This window comes from Ursus maritimus, unplaced genomic scaffold (genome assembly GCF_017311325.1).
Source record: "Ursus maritimus isolate PB19 unplaced genomic scaffold, ASM1731132v1 scaffold_14, whole genome shotgun sequence".
In the NCBI taxonomy this organism is placed as follows: Eukaryota; Metazoa; Chordata; class Mammalia; order Carnivora; family Ursidae; genus Ursus; species Ursus maritimus.
The window spans coordinates 10,268,987-10,295,222 of record NW_024423786.1 but is presented as its reverse complement, the minus strand read 5'-3'; the positions used below and the strand labels follow the sequence as shown (position 1 = coordinate 10,295,222).

The window sequence follows — 26,236 nt, the reverse complement described above, 5'->3', positions numbered from 1 at the left end:
CAACTGTATGAAAAAGGTATGGAGAATATCAATTAAATTTGTTCATTGGAATTTATTCTATAATTTGCTGACTTAGTACACCTTTTGCAACTTGTAGATACTGAAAGTATTTATTTAGCATATATGTTTTTCAGGACTGTTGGTGGTGAGTAACAGAAATGCCACTTAACGTGTTTCAACATAGCAGAACTTACTGGCTTGGGAATCATGCATGCTTCAGGCATGGCTATATCAAGTAGTTCAAACAGTCCAATCAGTAATCTTTCTCTTATCTTTCTCTTTCTCAGTAATCCTTTCCTTTGTGTTGACTTCTTTCTCTTACAAACTCCTTCCTTCTAATAGCCCTGAGCACTGGCATCTTTACATCCTAGAAACTGCCAGTCCAACAAAAACAAAGATTTTTATTGTGTATAATCTTAGTAAAAGTAAAATTAAATTCCTTTCCATTCTCTAATGATCCTGTCCCTGACCCATATTCTGTGGCTAGGAGGTTGGAATGTATCCGTTTTTGACAGAGTGTGGTCCCTAGAGAATCAACAACATCACCTAAGATTTTGTTAGAAATACATACTCTCAGATCTCCTCCCAGAGCCAAACAATCAAAAGATCCTACTATGGGGCCCAGCCTATAAGGGGTCCTCCTAGTGATCCTGATGACTGCTCAAACTTGAGAACTAGCGCAATACACTAACTGGCGGAGATTGGGTCACGTAAGTAAATTTCCCTCCCCTCCCTGTCCCGCCACAGGGCTTCCCTGTAAGTTGCATCTTACAGCAAGCACTTAGAAAATAGATCTGAGGAACTGATATCAGGAAGGAGGAAGAGTAGATGCTGTGCTGGCAAATGCGAGATCTCTGCTACAATGAAATTTTAGCCCAACAGTGCTTTTTCTTTGTCTCTAATGGTATTATTTCTCAGAACACTGTTGACTATGAATTCCCCTCCAGAAAACCGCGATTGTAATTAAGCAAATCCACATTCATCCTCCTCAAGAATATAGTATTTTAGTTTTAAATTTCATCTCCAAATAGGTACATGATCAATACTGAAGGGTTTCCAGGGGATGCCTGAGTGGCTCAGTTAAGCATCTGCCTTCAGCTCAGGTCATGATCCCCGGGTCCTGGGAGCGAGCCTCACATCAGGTTCCTTGATCATCCAGGAGCCTGCTTCTCCCTCTCCAGCCTGCTGCTCCCCTTGCTTGTGTACTGTCTCTCTCTCTTTATCTCTGTCAAATAAATAAATAAAATCTTAAAAAAAAAAAAAAGTTTTCTAGACCATGTAATTTTTTTAATCAAATGCTTCCTAATCACTTACAGTCAAATGCCATTGACTTCAGTAATGAACCTTGTTGAACCTATGTGATAAATAATAGACTAGGCTGAATTTGCTTCAAAAATTCTCATTGACAATGGCAGTGATGCCTACAGAATTTTAGGGAAGGTGGTCAACATTGCAATATCATTTAAAATAATTTTAAAACATTTTTTAAAAAACAGCCAATAAGGGAGACGCATGTAACTTTTCTCATTACTTATGATTTTTATTTTGATTTATCATAAGACTCCTCTGGGCATTTGTTGAAGATCCAAGGGTCTTTTTACTTATTTTTATTTTTAGCATGTTCTTATTTGGCAGGTCTAGGGTAGGAACAGGGGATTTGTATTTTTAATAGTTTCTACAGGGAATTCTTAGAATCAGGCAGGTTTGACATATTCCATAGTGGTGGAAAGTAAGGATGCTGGGGTGTAATGGTTGGGGTTAAATCTTGGTTGTAGTTTATACTGACTGTGTATGGGGGGGGTGGGTAGTCCCTTCATGTTGTCAAGTCTCAAATGCTGCTGCTATCATTTATATTCCATCCTTTTCCTTTTCTCTGAATTAATCTGCCATTTACCCCTTCTCATTTCTTATTCTGCAGATAGAGGACATGCAGTGGGGTAAAGGAGTCCGGGAGATCCCCTCCTCAGTGTGCACATTGCCGTGCAAGCCCGGGCAAAGAAAGAAGACACAGAAGGGAACTCCGTGCTGCTGGACCTGTGAGCCTTGTGACGGCTACCAGTACCAGTTTGATGAGATGACATGTCAACATTGCCCCTACGACCAGAGGCCCAATGAAAACCGAACCGGCTGCCAGGATATCCCCATCATCAAACTAGAGTGGCATTCCCCCTGGGCCGTCATCCCTGTCTTCCTGGCAATGTTGGGGATCATCGCCACCATCTTTGTCATGGCCACTTTCATCCGCTACAATGACACGCCCATTGTCCGGGCATCCGGGCGGGAATTGAGCTACGTTCTGTTGACTGGCATCTTTCTTTGCTACATTATCACTTTCCTGATGATAGCCAAACCCGATGTGGCAGTGTGTTCTTTCCGGAGAGTTTTCCTGGGCTTGGGTATGTGCATCAGTTATGCAGCCCTCTTGACGAAAACCAATCGGATTTATCGCATATTTGAGCAGGGCAAGAAGTCAGTGACAGCTCCCAGACTCATAAGCCCGACATCGCAGCTGGCCATCACTTCCAGTTTAATATCAGTTCAGCTTCTAGGTGTTTTCATTTGGTTTGGTGTTGACCCACCCAATATCATCATAGACTATGATGAACATAAGACAATGAACCCTGAGCAGGCCAGGGGAGTTCTCAAATGTGACATTACAGATCTCCAAATCATTTGCTCCTTGGGATATAGCATTCTTCTCATGGTCACATGTACTGTGTATGCCATCAAGACTCGGGGTGTCCCAGAGAATTTTAATGAAGCCAAACCCATTGGATTCACTATGTACACGACGTGTATAGTGTGGCTTGCCTTCATTCCCATTTTTTTTGGCACTGCTCAGTCAGCGGAAAAGGTAAGTGAAAATGCACACCACACTGTACATTTCAAAAATACGTTTTGTTTTTTGGGTTTGTTTTTTGTTTTTGTTTTTGTAAATATTGAAAGCAAATTGACTGTATAGAGTGAGAAGTTTTATATCCTGAATTACTAGACATCAATGCTACAGAAATCTAAAACCTGCAGGGAAGTGTGCTATGTTCATTTCACTGGAAACCAACCAAAGGTAACTTCTTCAAGTTAATTTATGATAGAATTATTCAATGTAGCAAGAGATTATGCAGTATAAATTTGTGTGATCTATCCAAACTGAACCTTCCTATGCATTCATTACCCACCCTCTCTTCTTACACATATGTTTTCTTGGACTAGGAGAAAAAGGCCACAGTCCTTCATTAGGATGAGGATGGTCGTTACTAGCTCTCTCTCACTCTTCTTAGTGACCGTCTAGGCTGTCACATGGATTGGATCTAGTGTGTGAGCAACACAATATATTAGAGTTGCCCATCTGCACATTGCCTATTTGCATATTACATATATATGTATATGTATAATAGATGAATATTGGAAGGTTTTGGTTATCATTCCACCCTAGGCTCCCTCAGGCTAGAGGTATGTTAATCGCATCAAGTGATTCAGAGTGATACCAGAGACTCAACTTTCTGGCAGTGGGAGGGACCGTATGCAGTAGAGCTGGGGTCATCAAGCTATGGAAGTTCAAAATTAGTGGCCCCAACATGTTGTCCTAGATATGGTTAGTGTACATGCTTCCCCCATATAGTTACGCATTTTTACGGATCTGTAAGTTACGCAGCTTTAATGTGTTGATTCTTAAAGCAATTAATGCACGTCTAGCTGTGTGTTTGACAGGCATGCAAATTAAGCAACACTAAAGCATTGATTCTAGATGAGATTCGTACACATCTGACTTCTATACTCACCTGGATATGGTTTTGTATATATGCAAATTAGGCAGTTCTAATATGTTGATCTTAATAAGATGTGTTGTCCTTCAGTGAAGTCAGCTCTGATAGGGCCGTACAGCTGAAGCCAGAACCGAGACCTAGAGCCCTAACTGGCGCGCTGTATTGGAGAGAGCACAGTTATGGCTTGATTAGAAGTTAGAACATAGGGAGTCTAGCCTGATTCCATGTTACTTTGGAGAAGTCTGTAAAACATTCAAGGACTTAGTGCCCTATGTGAGGAAAGCAAGGATTGAAGTAGGAATCTCTACAGATTCACAAATCTGTGCCTCTAGAACTTAGTCGAATCTGAATTTTTCGTTGTTACTTCTATTCTCATAGAATCATATAAATAATTAATGACATTTGACGGGTGTTCCAACTAAGACAATGTCTTTCACTTAAATTGTTTGATTCAGAAGCTATCAGTTTGGTCTGTGTGGGTTTTGGGGCCTTTTTTGTTTCTTTTGTTTCTTTTCTTTTTTTTTTTAAAATGAGTATCTCATAAAACCACAGGGAATTGTGCAACCAAGGACAGTGAGTGGTTCCAGATATGGTTTTAGTCATAAAGTGTCTTAGAGGAAGTTCTAAAATATATGCTCAACAAGCATAGTATGTTTCCAACAGTATGTTTCAAATTCCTAATGCATGTTTACTGTCTGTGAAACCAACTTGAATTGCATTTTATCGCTTCTCTCTATCCCTGGGCCAGGGGAATAGTAAAATATGAGTTAGGGTAGTGAAATGCAATAGAGAGAAAAAGAAAAAGAATTTCCCAAATGTATGCTGGTAAGTTGATAACTATTGAACTTTTTATGGGAAATGATGTGTACCATCAAAGCCTATGAAGATAATAATAATTTTTTTATTAAAACAAACACAATTGCCTATGTAGCAGGTTAAGAACATTAAATCCTTTTCTTGTAAATTTATTCTTGGGGAATGCAAGAGGCAGGAATACCTGCCGCTGTTTTATAGATGGGCCTTGTAATATTTGACACTGTAAGTGTCTACCATTTCCTTTGTCATTTCTAGCCATTTCTAGTCATGACTATGAATCTTTTCAGTAAGGTCAAGGGTATAATTGACTCACTTAAAAACCTGAAAATGTTACAGGGTTTCAGGAATTGAATTCACTGATTTCAGTTGTTCTAGAAGGCTTTGAGCTGGTAGAACTGAACTACAAGAAAAATTAAGCTGTCTTCAAGCAGTGTGCTTTGTATCCTGGAGTTGAGAAGACATGAATTTTTTCTTTGTATACTCTCGATGGGTTATGATGTTTTACATGGTTGATTGGCACAATTAAAGGTACTAAATTGCCAAATGGGAACAGTGAATCTTACATGGAAATTCACACATCTTAAAGATAGGCATATGGCTAGAGAAGCATGAGTGATAAATTAAAAATAGTTTTTGTACATGAAACCATGGAATTTAAATTGCGGAAGGGGGCAAATTGCCAGATGCAATAGAGATCACAGAAAAAGGCATCATTACCATGCTAGCAATATTCAGAATCACAGCCCTTACATTTTTGTTTAGATCAAACAATTTAAGTGTTTTAAGTGGAAGAATTCCATTGTAACAGGAAAAAAAAAAGATTAGGCAGTGAGTTCAGTAATAACTATTTGCTGTCGTAGGAAATTGAGTTCATTCTGATTATGCTAGCGATGTCTTTGTGAAATTTCTTATCACTTAAGTTCGTTAGCACAGCATAAAGGATGAGAAATGTTTATTTACTTGTGAAACATCAATCCTCAGTATATTTTTGCTTTTGTGAAGAAGGATGCAGGAGGTTACAGTTATCTTGTTTTATTGTTGCTAATCCTGTGATTTTTAGAATGGGGATCATGCAGCACGGTCAGGGATGGAAGAGGTAAACTTTAGCCATTAGAGAACAACCCTTGGTTTTAGGAGTTCTATTTCGATGACTGAAATGATTCAAGGAAACACTGCAAATAGTAGAGCAATAGAGCGGTAGGAGTTAGCTGGTCTAGTGAGTGTGGTAATGTCCCATGGGTATATACTAGCAATAGCTGCTAGAGGACTAGATTGTTTTCCGTGAACACAAAGCCTTGGTTTGTGGCTTATCTATTTTTTTTTCCATGCAGCCTGGAAAAGAGCATGCTTCAGGTAGGGAGGATATAAGCTACCCTGCCAAAATCTGAGAAACCCTGTAGATGCTATGTTTATCCAAATCTTTTTAGCCAGTTGTTGGGAGAACTTTCTAGGTAAACCAGCGTATCATTTGTTTACACATGGATAAGGAGACAAGCTCTACACCGCTTGGCTCTGCAAAGGCAAAGTCGACCTTGATATAAAATGAGTGGGGTTGGAGGGTCTCAGAGGTCTTCCCCTCTGTGCATATGTGTTTATTTGGGTAGGAGATTGGTGAGAAGAGAAGAAAGAAAAGGATTGAGGCATTTTCTGTTCAGAGAAAATGCTGGAAAAAGCGTAGTGGCTTAGAGGAAGGAGTGTGTCTTCTATAATGCCACCCCCAGACCATTCTTCTGCATATATCTGAGTAGAACAGTATGGATTACAGCACTTAAATAATGGGATTCTTTGGTTTTCATCGAAGAATTATTCCACTAGATGACAGAAGTAGGGCTACTGCTAGCTATCTCTGAACCAGCTCAGGGTCCTTAACTCCATGGTTCTCAAAATTGTGTCCGTGATAATCCCCACTGGAACTTGTTTTTAAAAATATTGCATGTCTGCCCCTCCCAACTGGTTCAATAGGGCAACAGATGAGCATAGAACTCTAGAGTTCGTAACGAGGATGCTGGAGGTATGTCACTGCAAACCAAGCACGCTTCTTAAAAGTACCTGAGATTTTTCTTCCTAATCCGCAGAACATGTCGTATAAATATTTTCTGATCTCTTAATTTTAGAGCCTTTAGGAATAAATTAATTCTCATCTCAAGCAACTGGGAGGTCCAGAGATCAAGGAACCAGGAGATCAGAAAGACATTATTCACAATCAAAGACAAGGTCTAGACTCAGAAGGTCTGAATGAAGTGTCAACTCCAGGGTTATGGCCGGAGACCTTACAAGGCAGGACCAAGGCACTGACCCTGCAACCAGAGGAAGCAAGAGAATAGGCAGAAAGGAAGGTTTCCCAGGAGTATTTCTAAAGTGGTTTGGACTATAAGCCAACGTTTTAATCTTCCACATGCAGCAGATAGCGGCCCAGATTCTGAACACAAAGTAAGCCCTGATATTAGGGATCAGAAATATTTGGCAAGTAGGTAAGCATTTCCTAATCCATGCCATAGGCAGACACTGGTAATCAATTACAGTGAGCTTCCCCTTAACCCAGGTGCGGTTCTAAAATCCTTATCAACACAGTCTTTAGGCAGCCACTACCAATAAGTCAAACCTGGAAGAAATTTGAAATCCATGTGTCATTTCTGATTAATACTGGGCACTAACAAATGACCTTTGATATCTCTTTCCATTTGGCTGTTTGCTGTCTTTGTGCAAGAGCCGCTGGGTGCATTCCATTAAAATTAATCTGCTTAAATATAAAAGAATAGGGAAATGGGGGTGTGCTTGAATTAGTCCCTATTTTGTCTCTGATTACACATCTCTTCTTTTAAAGTTTTAAATGCCACACAGAAAGGAGCAGTCCTAGCTCTCTTTGGGAGTAATATTTTCAAACCAACTTTGAATAGTGTGAGGCATGCTGTAGTTGTCACACCAGGAATGCAGGACGGGCACCCAGAAACAGGAACTCCACTTCCACTTCATGAAAATGTGACAAGAAGACTGGAGTTACCAGGCAGAGGAAGCACTGTGATATTGCAGTGAGAAATCACATCCCATGTCAAAAAGTAGGGGGTGGCGTTTTCACCGCCTGGTATGGAGACTGAAGAGACAGATTGTGCTTAACGCGACTTTGACTCTTGCAAATATGAGGGTGTAAGAATAAAATTTAATAAAACCGCATTTTATGGGAAAACTTTAAAATAGCGTGAACCCCAACATTTCACTCCCAAATTAAACTTTTGGCAAGAATCCCAACTTTTCAAAGCGACAGACCAAGTCAATTGTAAATATTAGAGCTCGTAAGCTAAAATACCTGCTTTCCTTTCTCAGGCTGATGTTTTCCCTTATGCTTGTGTTGAATTATGCAAGGTCTTCCCTCTGATGCAATCCCCTCCGTTCCCCCCGACTGATTTTGGAGGCCAGGGCCCTGTGACAGAGGAAACGATGCAGGGAAGAGCAGCATGTCCAGATTACGGAGGACCGTGTTTGGATTTATCCCCGTAAGCCAACCCAGGTTTATAAAGGCGGGTGGGACGTCAACACAGGGTGTTTCGGAATGTGAATTCCAGGGACGGTACTCGAGGATGAGCAGAGGTGAAGCAGCGGGAGTTAAGAAAACTAAGTCAAGTAGCTCCTGGGCTAGACGGACAAAAGATGGCGCTGGTTTGAAGAAGGCCTGAGGGGCTAGAGAAGATAAAGCAGGTTTGAAAGCTGCTTTGAACATTTTGAACATTAAAAGAATATGTGAATATAATACGCCTTATCTTTCCTTTTGTGTTATGCTGCTTTGTTACTGAAATAGAGATATGCTTAGAGATACTTTTTTCTTTTTTTTCTTTTTGCAAGTAGCACTGTCCACTATTTAATTTGCTCACTAAATGAGGCAAGAGAAAGGACTTCCTCCCATTGTCTGTATACAGTCATTGCCAACAGTCTGATGACTCTGCTTCTAATACATAGATATACACGTATTCATACACAAATACAAGTGTCTTTTAAAACAAAAATCCTTACTTTTCTGGAATGCTTAGTAGAACCTTCACCTTGCGTCTAAACACAAGTGAGAGAAGTGTCCCAGTGCCTAGCTTCGGCCGAGGTCGTTTGTGCACCATGCTGCGATGGGAAAGCATGTTCGTGGTTGAGGTCTTGCTTCTGTTGTTTAGTTTTGTCTGTTCAAATTTATATCAGAAGCATATGGAACCATCTCCTTTCTGCTTCCTGCTGTGACCTTGATGATAACTGAGCTCCTCTCCAAACAGCACTCTGAAACCAGCTGTCTCTACATCTGGTATCAGTCAATGGCTTGGGATAGTGCCGTCCTGTACTCCCCTCATGATGTGTCCGCTAATCCCAGGTGCAGTCACCTAGGATAACTGGAGTCTTCACCATCTTAGTCCCTTCCTTTAGCCGGAAGAGCTAGTTCAGCAGGTAAAATCCAAGAGCCTGTGTGAAACCGAACTGAGTGAGAATAAGGAAATAGCTTACCGTATTAAAACAAAAGCTTGAACAGAGAGGTGCTCAAGAAAGAGAAATTGATGCTAAAGGAAAAACTGAGCAAGTCTTGAATCGGTCCTCCGTGGGGTGTCCTCTGAGAGTCCGAAGTGTCTCTCACTTTGAGATATCCACCTCCAAAGGACACAGTCACAACGACACAGGCCTCACCTTTATAACTAGTACCAGGAGGTTCAGACGAATCTCTGTTACTTGGCATTTCTCAGAGCATCAAAGGCCACCTGTCATTTTCAGAGACAACTCTTCTCAAAGCACAGGAGATGGTAACAGAACACAGCCTTCTGGTGAGCAGTCGGGGGCTGCCAAATCCGGGTTCGGGATCCTGAGATACCCATAGTACAGACCATAATCCTGGTCTACTTAGTATTTTGTGCAGGTCCCGGCTGCCCTGTGGTCCTAGAGGACCGTGTCTCCACACCCCAGCACGCGCTGGAGCTCTGAACCTAATCGCTGCACATTGTGGGGACGCGTCATTCAACCTTCTGGGTGCTAGGTTCTTCCATGTGCCCAACGTGTATAATCATTGCTACTTCTCGGTTTGTGTAAGAGAAAATGAGATCTTTAAATTGCTTGGTACAGTGTTTATAAAACTGATGGCACCAGGTGCTGGTAAGGGTGTGGAACCACTGGAACTCTCACATAATGCCGGTGGGAATGTACGAGTTAGTCAGCCACTTTGGAAAACAGCTGGGCAGGTCTTCAAATGTGAAGCACGCACCTCTGTACTACTCTAACCGTTCCTCCTACCTCTTTACCCATGAGAAGCGAACGGATAGTCCACACACTTGTGCATAATTCTTTTTTTTTTTTTTAAGATTTTATTTATTCATTTGACAGAGATAGAGACAGCCAGCGAGAGAGGGAACACAAGCAGGGGGAGTGGGAGAGGGAGAAGCAGGCTTCCAGCGGAGGAGCCTGATGTGGGGCTCGAACCCAGAACGCCGCGATCACGCCCTGAGCCGAAGGCAGACGCTTAACGAGTGAGCCACCCAGGCGCCCCATAATTCTTTTATAGATTTATTTTTAGTAGTCAGAAACTGGAAACAACCCAAATGCCCATCAACAGCTGACTAGGTAAACAAGTTGTGGTCTAGCCATAGAATGGAATACTACTCTGAAGTAAAAAGCAGTGGATTATTGATGTATCCAACAGCACGGTTAAGTCCCAAATAATTAGGCTCCCTGAAAGGATGCAGACAAGAAGAGTATGTACTGTATAATTCCACTTACAGCAAAATATTTTTAACATTGAAATTAATGTCTAGTGAGAAAAAGCAGATCATTTGTTCCCCGGGGCTGAGTGGGGGGGCTGAAGAATTATGAAAGAGCACAAGGAAATTTGGAGGGTGATGTATGTGTTCACTCTGTGGATTGGAGTGGTGGGTTCACAGACGCATGCATGTGTCAAAGCTGATCAAATTTCATACCTCAAATACATGCGGTTTATCATACATCAGTTACATATCGATAAAGCCGTTAAAAATTGCTTTGCCAGATACNCTCTTCCTTCTCTGCTCTTCTTCTGTTTTCTTGAAACTTAATCATTAAGTGCTCTGATACCTACAGGCCTATGTGCACAGTATTGAAACTATAAATTGTATCAGTAATGAAACTAGAATTATGTAAATAAGTTACAGGATAAGAGTGCTCTGAATACTCTATAGCCCTTGGTAAATGCTCCCTAAAGGAGAACTGTATTCTTCCGCCCCAGGCTCCCCGTAGCAAAAATTGCTTTCTAGATCAAGGCAGGAGAGTCTGCAGAAGGTAAAACAGTCCTGTATTTGGGGAAACTGAAAGTAGAGGAGTTAGTATGGATTAGGGGGATGACAGCAACTAACTCGGAAGAGGCAGGGGGAGGTGAAATCCTGGAGGACCGTGTATTACTGCTTGATTTTGTTTTTTAGGCAAGCAGGGGGAGATGTTCCGTAATGAATTTAGGGCGGGGATGTATGGAACATTGTTGGATTTATGGTTTCAAAAGATTCCTCTTTGCTTACGAGTAATGGTTTGCATGATAGTATGATACTGTGATTTATAATAAGAAGGGTATGTTTGATCTTCGTTCCATTTCTGGCACAGAGCTCCTAGAACCCCTGGAATTTCTGAAGAGATGAAAGCAATAAAGCTACCTTTTGTTATGTTAATGAGGTGACTTCTGGACCCTACGGTAGGATGCAGGCTGGTTACCAGGAGAGCCAAGGCATGTTATTAGAGAGTTGGAACTTTCAGTCCCACTCCCTGACCTGCATGTTGAATGGATCACCACTGACTGTTGATTTAATCAGTGATGCCTATAATGAAGCCTCCATAAAAACCGAAGAGGACAGCGTTTGGAGAGGCTCCAGGTTGATGAATACTTTGAGATCTGGGGAGAACGGCACGCTTCAAGAGCAGGAAATCCCTGCATCCTTTCCCCATACCTAGGTACTACTCATCTCTATCATCAGGCTCTTCCTGAGTTATATACTTTTATTTAAAAAAAGAGAAAAACACACAACAACAAGGGGTGCCTGGGTGACTCAGTTGGTTAAGCATCTGACTCTGGGTTTCAGCTCAGGCTCATGATCTCAGGGGTCGTGGGATCGAGCCCCGTGTCAGGCTCTATGCTCATCGAGGAGTTGACTTGAAGATTCTCTCCCTATGCCCCTCCCTGCACTCGTGAGCACATATGCTCTCGCTCTCGTCTCTCTCAAATAGATAAATGAATCTTTAAAACAAACAAAAGCAACAAAGCAACAAAAAGTAAAGAAACCAAAAAACCCAGTAATGTAGTAAGTAAAAGTTTCTCAGTTCTGTTAACCACTATAGAAAATTAATCAAGCCTAAGGAGGGTGTTGTTGAAACCTCTAAACTATAGCCTTGGGTCATAAGCACAGGTGACAACCTGGACTTGAGATTGACTTGAAGGTGCAGTTTTATGGGACTGAGCCCTTAACCTACAGAGTCTGATGCAATCTCCAAGTAGAAAGTGCCAGAATTGGGTTGAATTTTAAGACACCCAGCAGATGTCAAACCTTTGCTTGGTGGTGTGTGTGTGTGCTGGGGGGAATCCACACATCAGAAGAGAGTGCAGAACCTTTTATAATTGATATGTGAAATTCTATCCTGGAGAGACAGTGGTTACCAGTGATGATTTAAATGGACTTTTCCTATATTTAGACTTTTAGATCCATGACAGTATATAATTCAAAGGATGAGGAAGGCTGAAACCATTCTCTTGGAGAAAAACACTGAATCAGAGCTGGTATCCAGCTGTCCCCACCTTTACTTCCCTTTGGTAAAGGTGCCAAACAAACCTCCTGTACCAGGGAGTGTTAGCTGGGATATGAGAATTAGGATCCTGCTCCCTTCCCTGCTCCGTAGGATGGTTGGTGGGGAGAAGACTTGGGAATACTGCCTGCAGTCTACACCCTCTGTCCCAGGTAGAGAGGAACCGAGAGGAGAGACTACAGCACAGTAGTTGTTGATTTATATTATGGGTATTAGTAAGAATGGCTTTGAAGAGTATATATTAGAAATATTTTCTGTACACAATCTCCCTGGTTTTGGGTATCCTCAGTGTGTTGCTGCCACTCTGGTTTCCTCCAAGGATAATAATGGGTCTCTGGGTTTTGAATGGTAAGCACTTCCCAATGAATAAAGCTGTCCTCAGCTGACTGGCAGTGGGGTCTTAAAATCAGGGTGCGTGCCATCTGCTGTGGAGCTGTAAAATCTCAGATGGCCAAGTTTGTTCACCTGTGCCTTTGGTAGCTTTCTACCCCGGCTTTGTACCACATTTGGCTCTCTAGGTCTGACTGAGTTTACCCATAAAGCTGTTGGGACGTCAGTGCCTCAGGAAGTGGAACAACCTCCAAAAAAAAAAAAAAAAAAAAAGAAGAAAAAGACCTAATTACAGACTTCAAAAGGACTTGTGGAATTTCTCAACTCTGAACAAAAGTCATACTTTCGTATTCAAGTGTCATGTACATGGAGTTGTTGGGGAAGGGAAGTGTATACAAACCGTCAACAAAGAAATTACAGAGCAAGGCTGAGTGTACATTATAGCAAGGAAGATAAAGGGCAAGTCAATACCACCAAATTAACAATTCCTTGAGATTCTCAAATATCCCTGTGCCCTTGGAGGAACCTCAGTCAGGCACAGTGGCTTACCAGTGAAATCTGTTGATGGGCAACTGAATGACTGAAACAGAAAGTCCCATTTTCTTTCTTGTATTGCAGGCTACAGTTTCACTTTAAATGTTGATGCAATGCACTTTTCTGATTTATCACTTTCAGGAAGCTAATACTGTTTCCCATGAAGCTTGATTTATATATAAGAAGTCAGTTGTTCACACCTGGGAGTTTCTGGCCCACATCCCCAAAGCCCCAGATCAGCTTGTAATGATTGGGTTTTCGCATCCAAGACTAGGTATTTAAGCTGGCTAAATCTTCCAATTCGATCAAGTCCATTGTATTTCTCTGGTAATCTTCCCAGTGCCTTGTCAGAGTGACTAGGTTGGGACACCATGGCCAAATTGCATTGTTGATGAGGCAAGGGCTGCTATCTGGTGCTGGACCAAGTGCCAGCTGAACGGAGTGCTTCGTTTTAACCCAGAAATAAGATAATTATCTCTTTGTTTAGTGTTCCAGGTCTTGAGGTATGGAAGTGTCCGGTGCATTCACCCTCTCTCTCTCTCTCTCTCTCTCTCTCTTTTTAAGAAACTTAACTGAGAGGCAAAGAACCACACAGACAATTCCAACTTACATAGTGAAATTCAATCTAATTCTTCATTTCTTTTTCCCAGAATCCTTGCAGGGTGGACAGGAATAGCGATACGTGTTTTATCAGACTTTGGCATTTGTGCGTTAATTTCAAAATTGGGACATTACCTGGTTAGAGTGTAGTGGGGAACGGGCTCAGAAGCTTTAGGTTTTCCACTGTTGAGGATATGGCACAAAAGCTAACAAACAACAGACAGAGGCAAACATCTGACAGGAAATGAACCGGATACGGTAGAAATGCTTATGGCAGAGGAGACCCACCATCTGATTCTAGGGTTTGAGCTGTGTGGATGATTGGTAAGTGAGCTCATCAAATTTTAGATCCTAATAAAGAGCTTTGGGGAATGGAAGGGGCTATTGTTTCATTTTGTCATAGAAAGCCAGTCTCCCACTACAGCTGTTAGGAAAGGAAAATGTGAGGGAATGATTCCTTCAGTGATGCCGGCAATCAGTCTGCCTGACACAAAAGCGCTGGTGTCTCTAACGGGTCCTCAGGTGCCTAAAATTGAAAATTGTCTCTCTAACGTGTCTGTGTAGTCCCATTCAGCTTTATGTTCCAACTGATTGCTTGGCTTATAATCAACCGTCAATTTTTTGATCCAGTGCTTCCCATTGCGCGGGCCTGAAAACACCGGGTTAGTAGATGTACCGATAAAGCTGTTGGGAAGTCAGTGTTCCCCATAGTAGCACTCTTTTTTCTTCCTTGCCGACCACCCCTGAGCTAGATATTCTCAGAAAGAGAGTTTTCAAATAGTTTCTTTGTCTTTTAGAATGGCTCTTGTTATTTAGCAATTGATTTTTCAGTGCCTGTAATATGTCAGGCCCTGAGACCCCAACAACTGGGAATCATATCCCTTTCTTTCCTTAAAAAGAATTCTCCAGTGGCTTCCCATGGATATTAGTAGTAGTAGTAGTACTAGTAGTACGAATATTAGCATTGCCTCTTTGTCACCATGCAAATTATAGCATTTAAACTCTTCCTTAGAGTCTATGAGATCTAGAACAAGGGTCACAAACTATGGCTGGTGGGCCAAATCCAACCAGCTGCTTGTTTTCATAAATAAAGTTTTACTGGAACACAGCCATGTTCATTCATTTACATACTGCCAGTGGTGCTTTCATACAAGGACAGAGTTGAGCTGTTGTGGCAGAGATCGTATTGCCTGCAAAGCAGAAAATACTTATAATCTGGACTTTTACGAAAAAAAGTTTGCTGCCCCTTCCGTAGATGATGGGGTGCCGACCCTCATTTCCTATGCTTCTCATACTTGCTGATTTCCCTTCATCTTGCTGATATTAACTCCTGCCCCTGAAATTACTGTGACCATTTTCTTCCCAGGACCTTTATACAGGATGTGCCATCTGTCGAGGATGCTGTCACCCAGAACTTCTCTTTCTCATCATTCAGATTTCACCTTCCAGACTCATCTTAGAGGGGTCCTTTAACTCTCTTCCATTCCAGCTGAAGTTCTCTCCAACCCAGTTACATCCTGTTTCTTCCTGTCTTTCATCAGTAACTAGTATCAGTAATTGTTTTGTTCATGTACTTTTTGCCTGTGCCTCCTCATAAATATAAGTACCTTGAGTGCAAGCACTTGGTTTTTCTGGTTCTTCTCTGGATCCCTAGGGCCCCAAACAGTGACTCAGTGACTGGCATTTGTCAATGCTCGATAAATTTCAGTGGGTGGGATAAATGAATGATTCTGTTTTGGAGTAACATGCAACTCTGGCCTTCAATATAAAACCACCAGAAAGTAGCTTTTTTGCAAGAAATGAGAGGGATTGGTCTTGCTGGAGCAATATGTTCATGAAGACTGCATAGACAAGGCAAATTTTCCAAGATGATCTGGCACTCTTAGATAGAGAGGTCTTCTAAACTGAAGAAACTGATTGGGGAAGTTATTTATTGAAATTAGTTACCAATCCATATATAAGAATATCTGATCTCAAACAATTTTTAGTCTTCAGAATGCTAAAGATGAAAAAATCCAATAATATACATGGTGGTGAGGGAAAATGGATATTCTTATTAACTACAAATGGATGATAAAATCTGTTTTTTTCCTTTTTCTAATTGAAATATATTTGACGTATAACATTGTGTAAATTTAAGATATACCACATGTTAATTTGATATACTGGATATTATAATATGATTGCAATTATAGCAATATTTAAGACCTCTGTCACATCACTAAACTGACCAAGTCTTAAGGAGGGCCTGTTTAATGCTATGTACCAAGAGCTTTTAGAATATAAATGACTTCTGACCTAGTAGTTCAATTTCTAAGGAGTTTAGGATAAGGAAGAAATTGGAAATGTTCCCAAAGATGGAGGTGTCGGAATGTTGATCAGAATCTACAGGTCTGGCCAAAGGAAGCTGTTTAAATGCATTCTAGATCTTCCACACAAGGTACTGATTGGGATTGTTAGAAATGATGGTGCAAATTATAGAGTCCGGAATACCAGTGGTGGAGCATTCTCTGTGCATCAGTCTCTAGACTGAACACTTTGTATGTATTTTCTCGTTAAAACTATGATGACTAACATAATATAATAAAAAAAATTAAAAAAACCCAATGTAATTAAAATAATCTCCACACCTTGCAGACTTAACTCTGTTGCTCTTTTGAGGTCATCATCTTCTTTCTGTTCCCAAGCTTCCTAAAGGGATAAGAACACAACTAAGGTATTTAAAAAGGTATTGAATAAACTTATTTAAGGAGTATAAAAAAAAAACACACAAAAAAAACTCCACACCAAATTCTAAGTAGTTGTTAACATCCACCCATTTACAAATGAGAAAACAGAGACTTACAGAGGTTAAGTGACTCCAGTCCCAGAGCTGGGAAAGAGCAAAGAAATTTGCTGATGAAAGCCTGTCTCACATAACTACCATATTCAGGAGTGTGGACACTGACAACAGAAATAGTCATTTCTGATACCCTGGACAAATTACTTTTTGTGCCTCAGTTTCCTTTGTTGTAAAATGAGATTGACAGTAATATGTATCTCAAAAGGTTACCATGAGGATTGGATGAGTTAACTAATTGCACACGTGTACATGGGTCGGGCACTGTTGTGTATGCTGAGGACACAGGAGGAAATAAAGGAGATAAATTTCCCAGTCTATACTCCAATAATGCAGTGGAGGGAAGATAGACTTTAAATATATGAAAAAGACAGATAATGTTAGACTATGGCAAATAATATGAAGAAGGCAAAGGGAAATGGAAGTGCCAGGATGGGGGAGATGGTATTTACAATTTTGAATTGGTGTCCAGGGAAGGCTCCCCTGAGAAGATAACCTTTGGACAGAAATTTAAAGAAGCAAACCATGAGGAGCTCTAGAAGAGCATTCCAGGTAGAGGGAACAGCAAGTGCAAAGGTCCTGAGGCAGAAACATGTCAGGAATAGCTCAGAAATAACAAGGAGGACAGTATAAGTAAGGAGGAACATGGTAGTTGAAGGGGATAGAGGAATAGAGAACAAGGAACCAGTTCATGTGGAATCAGATTGGATGAAATAGAAAGGCTTTAGAGGGTTATGTATGGAGGCAAAACTTCAGTTTTGAAAGGTTCAATGTGACATACATTTATTTCATAGAAAGTACTCAGAACAGTGCCTGGTACATGTTAAATGTTCAGCAAAGTGTAGACCTTTTCATTTGTGATATTAGCATCATCATCTATCTTCTAGTTTCAATATAGTTTCCAAAATTTCTTTGGGACTACTATTGTAAAAGAATAAGTAAAACTTTATCTTCCCTTATCCCCTTATATACCTGGGTACGTGCCACTTCCTCATTGCTCAAGAGAAGGCAGTTAGTGCTGGAAAATACAAGGAAACTGAATTCTTTCACCAACCCTGTCCTGGCGCTCAGCCTAGGAACAGTTAAATTTGAAGAGACCTCAGCAGGCTGGTAAGTTCCTGGGACCAGCCATTAGGACTCCCATATGTAATAATGCAATAATGCAAATATAGGATCTAAGGAAGACCACAGAAGACTTTCTAAAATGGGTGCATCTCTCCAGCTCTGACTCAACAATAACGATTTTGCATTTAAAATACAATTTTGATGAGAACGTTGCTTGTGGCATCTGCCCCACAGGATTCCTCCTATGGTATTTTTTAAGTACAGCTTAAAAGAAGCAGCCCATGAAAGAATGATCTCATATTTATAGTCTTCTTTTCTCCTGACTTTCTGTGTTTGTCCAGTTTGCTGTTTCTGACAGTTTCCAATTTTTTTTTTTTAAGATTTTATTTATTTATTTGAGAGAGAGAGAATGAGAGAGAGAGAGCATGAGATGGGATGGGGGGAGGGTCAGAGGGAGAAGCAGATCCCCGAGCAGGGAGCCCGATGCAGGACTCCATCCTGGGACTCCAGAATCATGACCTGAGCCAAAGGCAGTAGCTTAACCAACTGAGCCACTCAGGCGCCCTTGACAGTTTCCAGTTTCAAACATTCATTCATTCATTCATTGATCCCACAAATATTTATTGAATGTCTAATATGTGTCAGATACTTTTCTAGGTGTTAGGGATGAAACAGTGAGAATAAGACAAATCCATGACCTCAGGGAAATTCTATTCTGGTAGAAAAGTGAGATGGTATTCAAATAAATAGGTAACAACAGGAAGAAATGGGGGAAATAAAGGCAGGTCTGGAACAGACCTTGCAGGGACTCTTGTTTTAGAGGGAGGTGGTCAGTGAGGACTTCTTGGTGGAGGTGCTGTTGAAGAAGAAATCTGCATGAAATGAGATAGCAGAGGACAGATTGCCAAGGAACAGCATGGGCAAAGTTGCTCAGGGTATAACTGGCTGGAGAAATAGAAGCTGGAGCGTAGAGGATGGAAGTAGGAAATGGGATCAGGGGGAGAGACGGGGGAATGTTTGCACAGGGCTTTAGAACCCATTCTGAGCAAGATGGGGAACAACAGGAGACTTGAGAGCCTGAATGAGATTTTAGAAAGACCACTTGGGCTGCTTGTAGGGAGAAACCTGTAGGGGGACCGGAGCAGCGTCAGAGAGGCAGATACCAGTTTCAGAAGCACACATACATTTGGAAGAGCTTTTGCAACCATGTCCTCGCCATCATCCATGGAATGAAAAATTGAAATAAAAGTGGTTTACAGCATAAGCATCTCCTTTGCCTCCCTTTGGGAGCCCGCTTTATCAGACTGTGTAGGTAGGCAAGTTTCTACAACTTCTCTGATGTAGGCAAATTCTGTAGGTAATGACCCGGGGTTATGGACCCTATTCCTTATTTTTTTCTTCTAAAAAGACGTGCATTTTTCAGTCTCCACCTACCTGCCCAGTGGCCATCTAGGATAGTTCCTGACAGCAAATGAGCCTCCCATGTATATTCTCCTCCCCCATTCATTCAGCACATTTTATAGAGAACCTTGAGTTCCACGTGCCATGAATCCGGAGCACAGTGTTGGGTCTTGCAGGCTGTATCCTGCACAGTGCCAGGGCCTGCTGTTCATACAGACTATGATGGAAACGTCACTCCATGGAGTTGTACAGTGTGTAGCCTGCACGACTGTACCTTGTATCCTGTGCCAGCCACTGGAAATAGAGATGACCAAGAGGTAATCTTTTCAGTTTACTGAGAACCTAGGTTATAGTGATTATCCTTGTCTTGGCGTTCTAAGGAGTTCGTTTGTTTATTAGCATCTTTTCTGTAAATACAGAAGTGGCTGGACTGACAGCAGGGTGCATTTTCAAAAAAGCAAAACCTCTAAACCTGTCTCTTAGGCCTCTGGCAGTATTCATTCTGGAAACCCATCAGAAACTTTTCAGATCAAAGCAGGTAACAGAGGTGAGCTGCAGCAGAATCATCTGAGATTCTAGACACATCCCTGAGTACCATCTGGGCCTCTGCTGAAACATCTGCAGGCTCTTCTCAAAGCTCAGGGCCCTCACACCATGAGCAAGACGAGATACACAGTCTAGGAGAAACCAGCAGATGGTGAGCTGCCTGACCTCTCACGGGGCTGAAAGTGTCAACTCAACATCATTATGGAAGGAAGGGTGAAGTCATTTTCTATTCCCTGACCTTTCTCTTTCACTTTCTCTCTCTCTCTGTATGTCTCTGTTGCCATCCACGTTTCCTAATCTTATGTCCTGTGGTGTCTTGTCCTGGAAAGGAATGATCTGGAATGATCTTCTCCTGGAAAGGAAAGTCATTTGACTTATTGATTGATTCATTCATTCAATATATATTTAGGATTATCAACTATGTACCTGGCACCATCCTGGCCTTGGAGAGGGAACACAATTGACAAGGTTAGAGCTTTCATTCTAGTGAGAGAAAACATTCGTCAGATAATTTCAGATAGTCACATGTGCTCTGAAGAAACTAAAACAAGTGAATGAGAATTGAGAGTGGCTGGGGAGAGCAGGGCTCCTTCAGACTGGTAGTCATGGAAGGCTTCAGTGAAGAGGTGACAGTTGCACTGACTTAGTGATGAGAAGGATCCAGAGAGCAAACATAATCTGTTAAGCTCATTCACGCTGAGGTGCCCAGGTACTTCCTTTCCCCCTTTCTTCTTTATTCATTTTTTTTTTTGGCCAAATATTTGTTGAGCATCCATTTTAGGGAATAAAAGAGTTAAGGAATCAAATTTCCTCTTTTTTATGGCACTTCCATGCTGGTGCAGATGTCAATGTTAAATTAATTAGCAAATGAACATGTCATAGAATATCAGTTGCTTAAATGTTGTGATATGATGGGTTGGAGAAAGAGCAAGTGGCCAGGGAAGGCGTCTGTGGGGAGTGACGTTTGTGCAGAGAACAAAGCAGGGCAAGAAGCTATGAACACATCTGGGAGGGAAGTGGACGGTGGGGAGGAGTGCTCCAGACAAAGGGACAGCCAAATGCAAGGGCGGGTGCTGAGACAGAGGCATGACTGGCAAGAGAAATAGCCAGGAGGCTCGTGTATTGGCTGTGGAGCAGGCAGGAGGGGATCCTAGAGGGTCAGGAACCTGATAATTTAGCTACGGGCCATGGTGAGCAATTTCAATTTTATTCTACATTTTATGGAAAGTTATTGGAATGTTTTGAGCAAGAGAATGACACGATCTGATTTATAGTTTACAAAGACCTCCTGGCAGTTATGAGAACAGACTCTAGGGATAAAAGTAGAAGCAGAGAGATGAGTTAGGGACAATGACTGCAATCCAGACAAGAGTCGATGGTCTCCCAGGCTGGAGAAATAAGGCTGGAGGTGTTGAATGTGGCTTGACTTTGGAGATGAGATGGCCTGGACAGAGTTTGGTGACTGCCTTTAGAGAGGGTATAAACAAAGGAGAGAAATCCATGTGAGTCCCATGGTAGTTGGTGTCAACAGCTGAGTGGATGGCAACGTTATTTCCTAAAATGGAAGAGGCTACGGAAGGGGCAGATTTGGTGCAGGGTTGGTGTGATTTTGGACACGTTAACTTTGAGATGGCTGTGAAGGACGGAGAAGTTGTCAGTTAGGAGTTGGGTATCCAATTCTGGAATTCAGGAGAGATGCTGGGAGTTCACAGATTACAAACGATACATTAAGCCTTGAGACTCAATGAGGTCATTTAGGCGTGCTGGTAGGCAGGGAAGGCAGAGGAATGATCCTGAGGATGCTCCCATATTTAGAACTGGGGAAGAAGGAGGGAGAGGTGGCACAGAAGGTGCACAAGAACCTGCAGAGAGGAGGAGAACCGTTTCCCAGATACCCAGAGAAGAAAGTGTTGGGAGGAGGAGGGAATGACCGAATGCTACTGAGAAGTTGAGAAAGATGCAGACTGAGATGTGAACATAAACATGGGCTTGGGCAATGAGGTCATCACAGGGGAGACCTGGGAGAGTGGTTTGCTGGAGTGGCAGAGGTGAAAGCTTGGTTAGAGTAGATGCAAGAGAGGATGGGAGGGGAGAAAGCTGCGTCAGCGAGCCTCAGTGAAGGCTTTCAAGGAGTTGACTCTATAAAAAAGGAGTGGATTCTATAAATAACCCAAATGTAGCTGCAAAGACCCAAGTGGTAGATAGAGGTTAGAAGCTGAAGGGAGAGTGTTTGCAAATGTTTGGATGGTGGAGACAAATGATCTTACAGAGAGAGAAAACTTAACTACTGCTAGAATGATATGCGTTCACTTGCTAACTTGTTTTGTACAACCTTTAAAAAATGCAAAAACCATTCTTAGCTTGTGGGCAATACAAAAACGTAGAGCTATGGCCCATGGGCACAGTTTGCTGAGCCCTGCAGTCCACTGACTGTTGTGCACGTGCAGGTGTGAGGCCTCCATCCATTAGATGGAATATATCACAAGGCTTCTGATCTAGGATCCCTTCGTGTCATGGTGGAGCTCGATTCTTTTGTCGTTGTTGGTTTCCATGAGGATGAGATTTTAAATTATGTTATCTGCTGGACCCATGAATGGCATGACAATTTAGAATTGCAACTGTTGTTGAATAGATCCGATAGTGCTGGCAGATTCCAGAATGGAGGGAAGCGAGCCCAGGAACCAGCATAGTCTCCAGTCAATCAGGACACATCACAGATGAGGAACGGGGTCGTCAGGGGATAGACAAGTCTATCTGAGGCAGCAGGGCTTTCCCTTCTCTTTCTACCACCTACTCCTCTGAACAGAGTGAGGGAGAGTTTCATTCTCAGGAAGACTAGGGGACACATTCCCTTGGACTGTGGGATGCATGTGTTTGAAATTTGAACGCTGTTCAGCCATGAGATTTCCGTGCAAATTGGAACCTTCTCTGAATCTCAGGAGTCTGCTCTTCAGTTCTCAGTATCAGACATATCACAGATAAGGAACACACAGCTGGGGGGGGTGGGGGAAGAGCAGTGATCACAAAATGCTTGGCTAAACATCAGTGTCAAGACTTGTTGGTATAGACTAGGATATGATGTGGTAAATGATGAATCTCCATATACTAGTGGCCGTTGACGAGGGAAAGTGTGATAAGGTGGGGCAGCCCTTCTCCGTCTTCCAGGGACGCTGTCTGTAACCCGCAACTTGCTAGCCGCAGCAGCGTGGGAGGGGTGAGAGAATCTCTGAGATGGAAGGGAGTACGTGGGTATTAGGAGAGCACTGTCTCTGCTACAGTGTGCGATGTCACCAACAATGCGTCCTTCGGTAACACAGGCACACTCCCCTTACACTCCCCACCCATTTATCTAGCATTCTCCCTCACAAAGACACAATGTTTCCAGCCCCTACAGTGGAGGAAAGAAACTTTCTTTAAAACATTTTTATCAGTTACATAGAAAGGGTCTCATGCTCCCGAGCTTTGATCACAAGGGTCTTGAAGTTGTCCTTCATATGATATTAAATCAAATAGGGCTTTTTAATCCTTGAAACAATTGTAAAATTAATCTTAAAAGTTGTGACCTTTACTCATGCTTCTGAAAATCCTATTGGCAATTCTGCATTTAATGAGGCACACTTCAAAGTGGGCTAGACACAGATAATTCTTGACAGAGCAGAAGGGTTTCTCCATGATGAAAAAATAAGCATTCGTGTCAATAGTGAATAATCAATAATTGACTTTGGTGGATTAAATATGGAGCAGTGATGACTTGAAACATGTATTTGTCTTTTCAGAAGGACTCCAAGCTTGGATATAATGAAGATATCTAAAGTTAATCAGAGCAAAGGGCAAGGGTGCAGGGACTTAATTTTTTTCCTTAAATTTTATATATGCCTCTTAAAAGAGAACCCCCGCCTCCACTCACAAGATATTTGACCCGAGGAACTATAGATAGGCTCTAGTCCAGCTCTTTTATTGTACAGATCTGAGAACAGAGGCTCAGATTTGAAGGGACCTGCCTAGGGGCCCATCATCAGTGGCAGCACTGATTTCATTTAATGGGACACATGCAAATTATGTTTCCCACAGTGCACTAAGAATACAATATCTTTTCATAGGGGCTTTTTCGTTGTTCTGAGATGTCCTTCTTGATGCTTTTATTATAAAATTAATGTTTATCATACAAAGTTAAACACTGGGAATTTTTAGTGTTCTTTTGTGCTTGCTTGCTTTTTTTTTTTTTTTTTTTTTTTTTTTTTTTTACCATGAAACTAAAATACATTTACTTCCTACTGGTTATTGTACATCTCCAGAGAGGTTCAGAGCATCATTTAATGATATATGATGGACATCTGTTTAAACTTTAGTTCCTGTATCCTGAGTGATGAGAAAGTATTAGCTTCTCAGAGTATTAGCTTCAGTTTTGGTACTGACATCTGGTGTGTGAGTTTTAGTACGGAGAGTCTGTGCTCTTAGATTGAGAGGTGGACACATGGACATCTACCTATACTTGCTTCAGTATCAAAACAAAGATACATTCTCAGTGACTAGCAAAGCAGTGCACAGAGAAACAGTCTTTGTCTGATTCTGCAAGGCTCATTATGGAGGAGGGGTTGTCGGAAGGACAGATGAGAATAACCAGCAAAGGATCTTGGTCTCCCAGAGGTCAAGGGATTAGAGGAGACCTGAACCCACTCAGCCCTAGGTATCTGCCATTGTTTCCAGAGCACACTATTGGGTGCTGGCTTTTGAGACCCTGACATACATGGTTGGAGGGTTTCTAGTGAGGACATAAAGGTTGTTGAGACACTTTTTAAGTCTTTGTCTTTTATTGAGTGATAGAATGGTATATTCCATTAACTATCTTATCACCTTGGCAACATGTCAAGCAAACAGGTCATTTGGCATCATTCATGCAAAATATCTTGATGACCGGAAGTTTTTACTGAAGCTACTGAACTGCCCCGAAATGTTGCCATCGTAGAGCTGTAATGGCTGTGTCCAGGAAAGGAATCCGTTTCCTTGGCTGAATTGTTCAAAAGCCATGCAGTGGCACCATGATTTTTATGCTTCTTATTGTTATTTTTTTTCCAGTGGATACTTAAAAATCAATTTATTTTTATTCTGGTGTGTACCAGGGGTATAGTGTTTGTTAGGATGAAAAAGCAATTTTAATTTAGTGGGAAATGGATTTTCTTTATCACAGAGAAATGTCGGCTAGATGAGAGACACATCAAATAAAATTTCATTCCCAATCCCAGGAGTTGAGGTGGGGAGATGGTGCTGGCAGGAGGACAAGTTTAGATTTTGATAATTCTGTTTGAATTTCTCCTTAGAGCCCTTAGTTGTCAATAAAAGCTCTTGGTAAGCAACACAAATGACCTCGTTATGCCTGTCGTGTTGAACTGGGTGTTCCGAAGCAACAGAGTAGCGTGAATTTGAGTGAAAGGACCAGGGCTTGTGTCCGGCTCTGCCACTGTCCACCCGTGTAACCTCGAGTGTGTGTCACTTTGTCCTCTCTGGGCATCAGTTTCCCTATCCATAAAACGGACTTTAAAGTCACCTCAAGTCTGTGATTGTGAACTGTAAAAATGTCTTATCATTTGCCCATATCATCGCAACCAAGGTTTTCTTTTTATTATAATTGACTATAGATTATAGTGTCTCTGGGAAAATTCACGTTTCACTGAATTGATGAATGGACTCATTTGTTTCAAAAGCTACATCTGCAGGTCCTTTCTATAGTTACTCCATTGCCATTTCTTGTGCTATTTCAGCCAAGTCATGTGCTCTTTCCTTACAATAGTTGTGTGTGTGTGTGTGTGTGTGTGTGTGCGCGCACGCTCAAGAGAGAGGAGAGGAGAGAGAAAAGGAAAGAGAAAGAGAGAGAAAAGCAACCCATCTTTACCTAAGCAACCTTATTTATATCATTTTTTGCTAACTCTCTGTGACCCAGCCACACTGGCCCTCATCCCCCATATTTACCATTCTTTGTCCTGCCATAGGATCTTTGCACATGTTAAAAATCACACACCTATTCAAATCACATTATACTTGTAGCTATCTCAAAATATCCTTTATGCTCATCATTGCTTTTAAATTATGCTGGCTATTAAACCTCCTGCCTTGATCTTGTTATTCAAAGCATCAATAGAGAAGCATGTGTGCACGAATGTGTCACAAATTTTAAAAGCGTTTGATAACTGTATATTAATATATGTGGTTTTCTTTGTAGTGTGATTTTTTTTTTTTTGTCCTGTGCATCTAAAGGCAATATGTCAAGAAGGGGTCCATGGGTTTCCTTGGACTGACAAGAGGTCTTGGGCACAAAGAGCTTAAGATAAACTATATTAGATCATAAATTAGAGCAGGGGCTATAGCTGGATTGGTGTATTAAAGTTTTTGGCAGACTGCAGGTGCTTAATAAGTACATGTTGAGTGAATAAGTGAAAAAATAGAAGGTTGGAGAAGCTAATCCTTCATTCAGGGATCTAGCTGTGTGATACAGACTGCTCAAGTTGAGTTCTTAAGAGAAAAGGTACATAAAAAGTTCTGTCTGTTTAAAATGGTTTGGGCTGCACAGAAC

General features: G+C 41.6%; 1 protein-coding gene across 1 annotated transcript in view; it reads left to right on the top strand.

The window, feature by feature from the left end:
* The window catches only part of GRM7 (glutamate metabotropic receptor 7), an 814,755-nt gene that overhangs the window by 702,298 nt on the left and 86,221 nt on the right, over positions 1-26,236 (top strand). Inside the window, exon 8 of the mRNA XM_008697935.2 lies at positions 1,919-2,854. Coding sequence (XP_008696157.2) covers positions 1,919-2,854 — 936 coding nt within the window. The remainder of the gene's footprint in view (positions 1-1,918; positions 2,855-26,236) is intronic.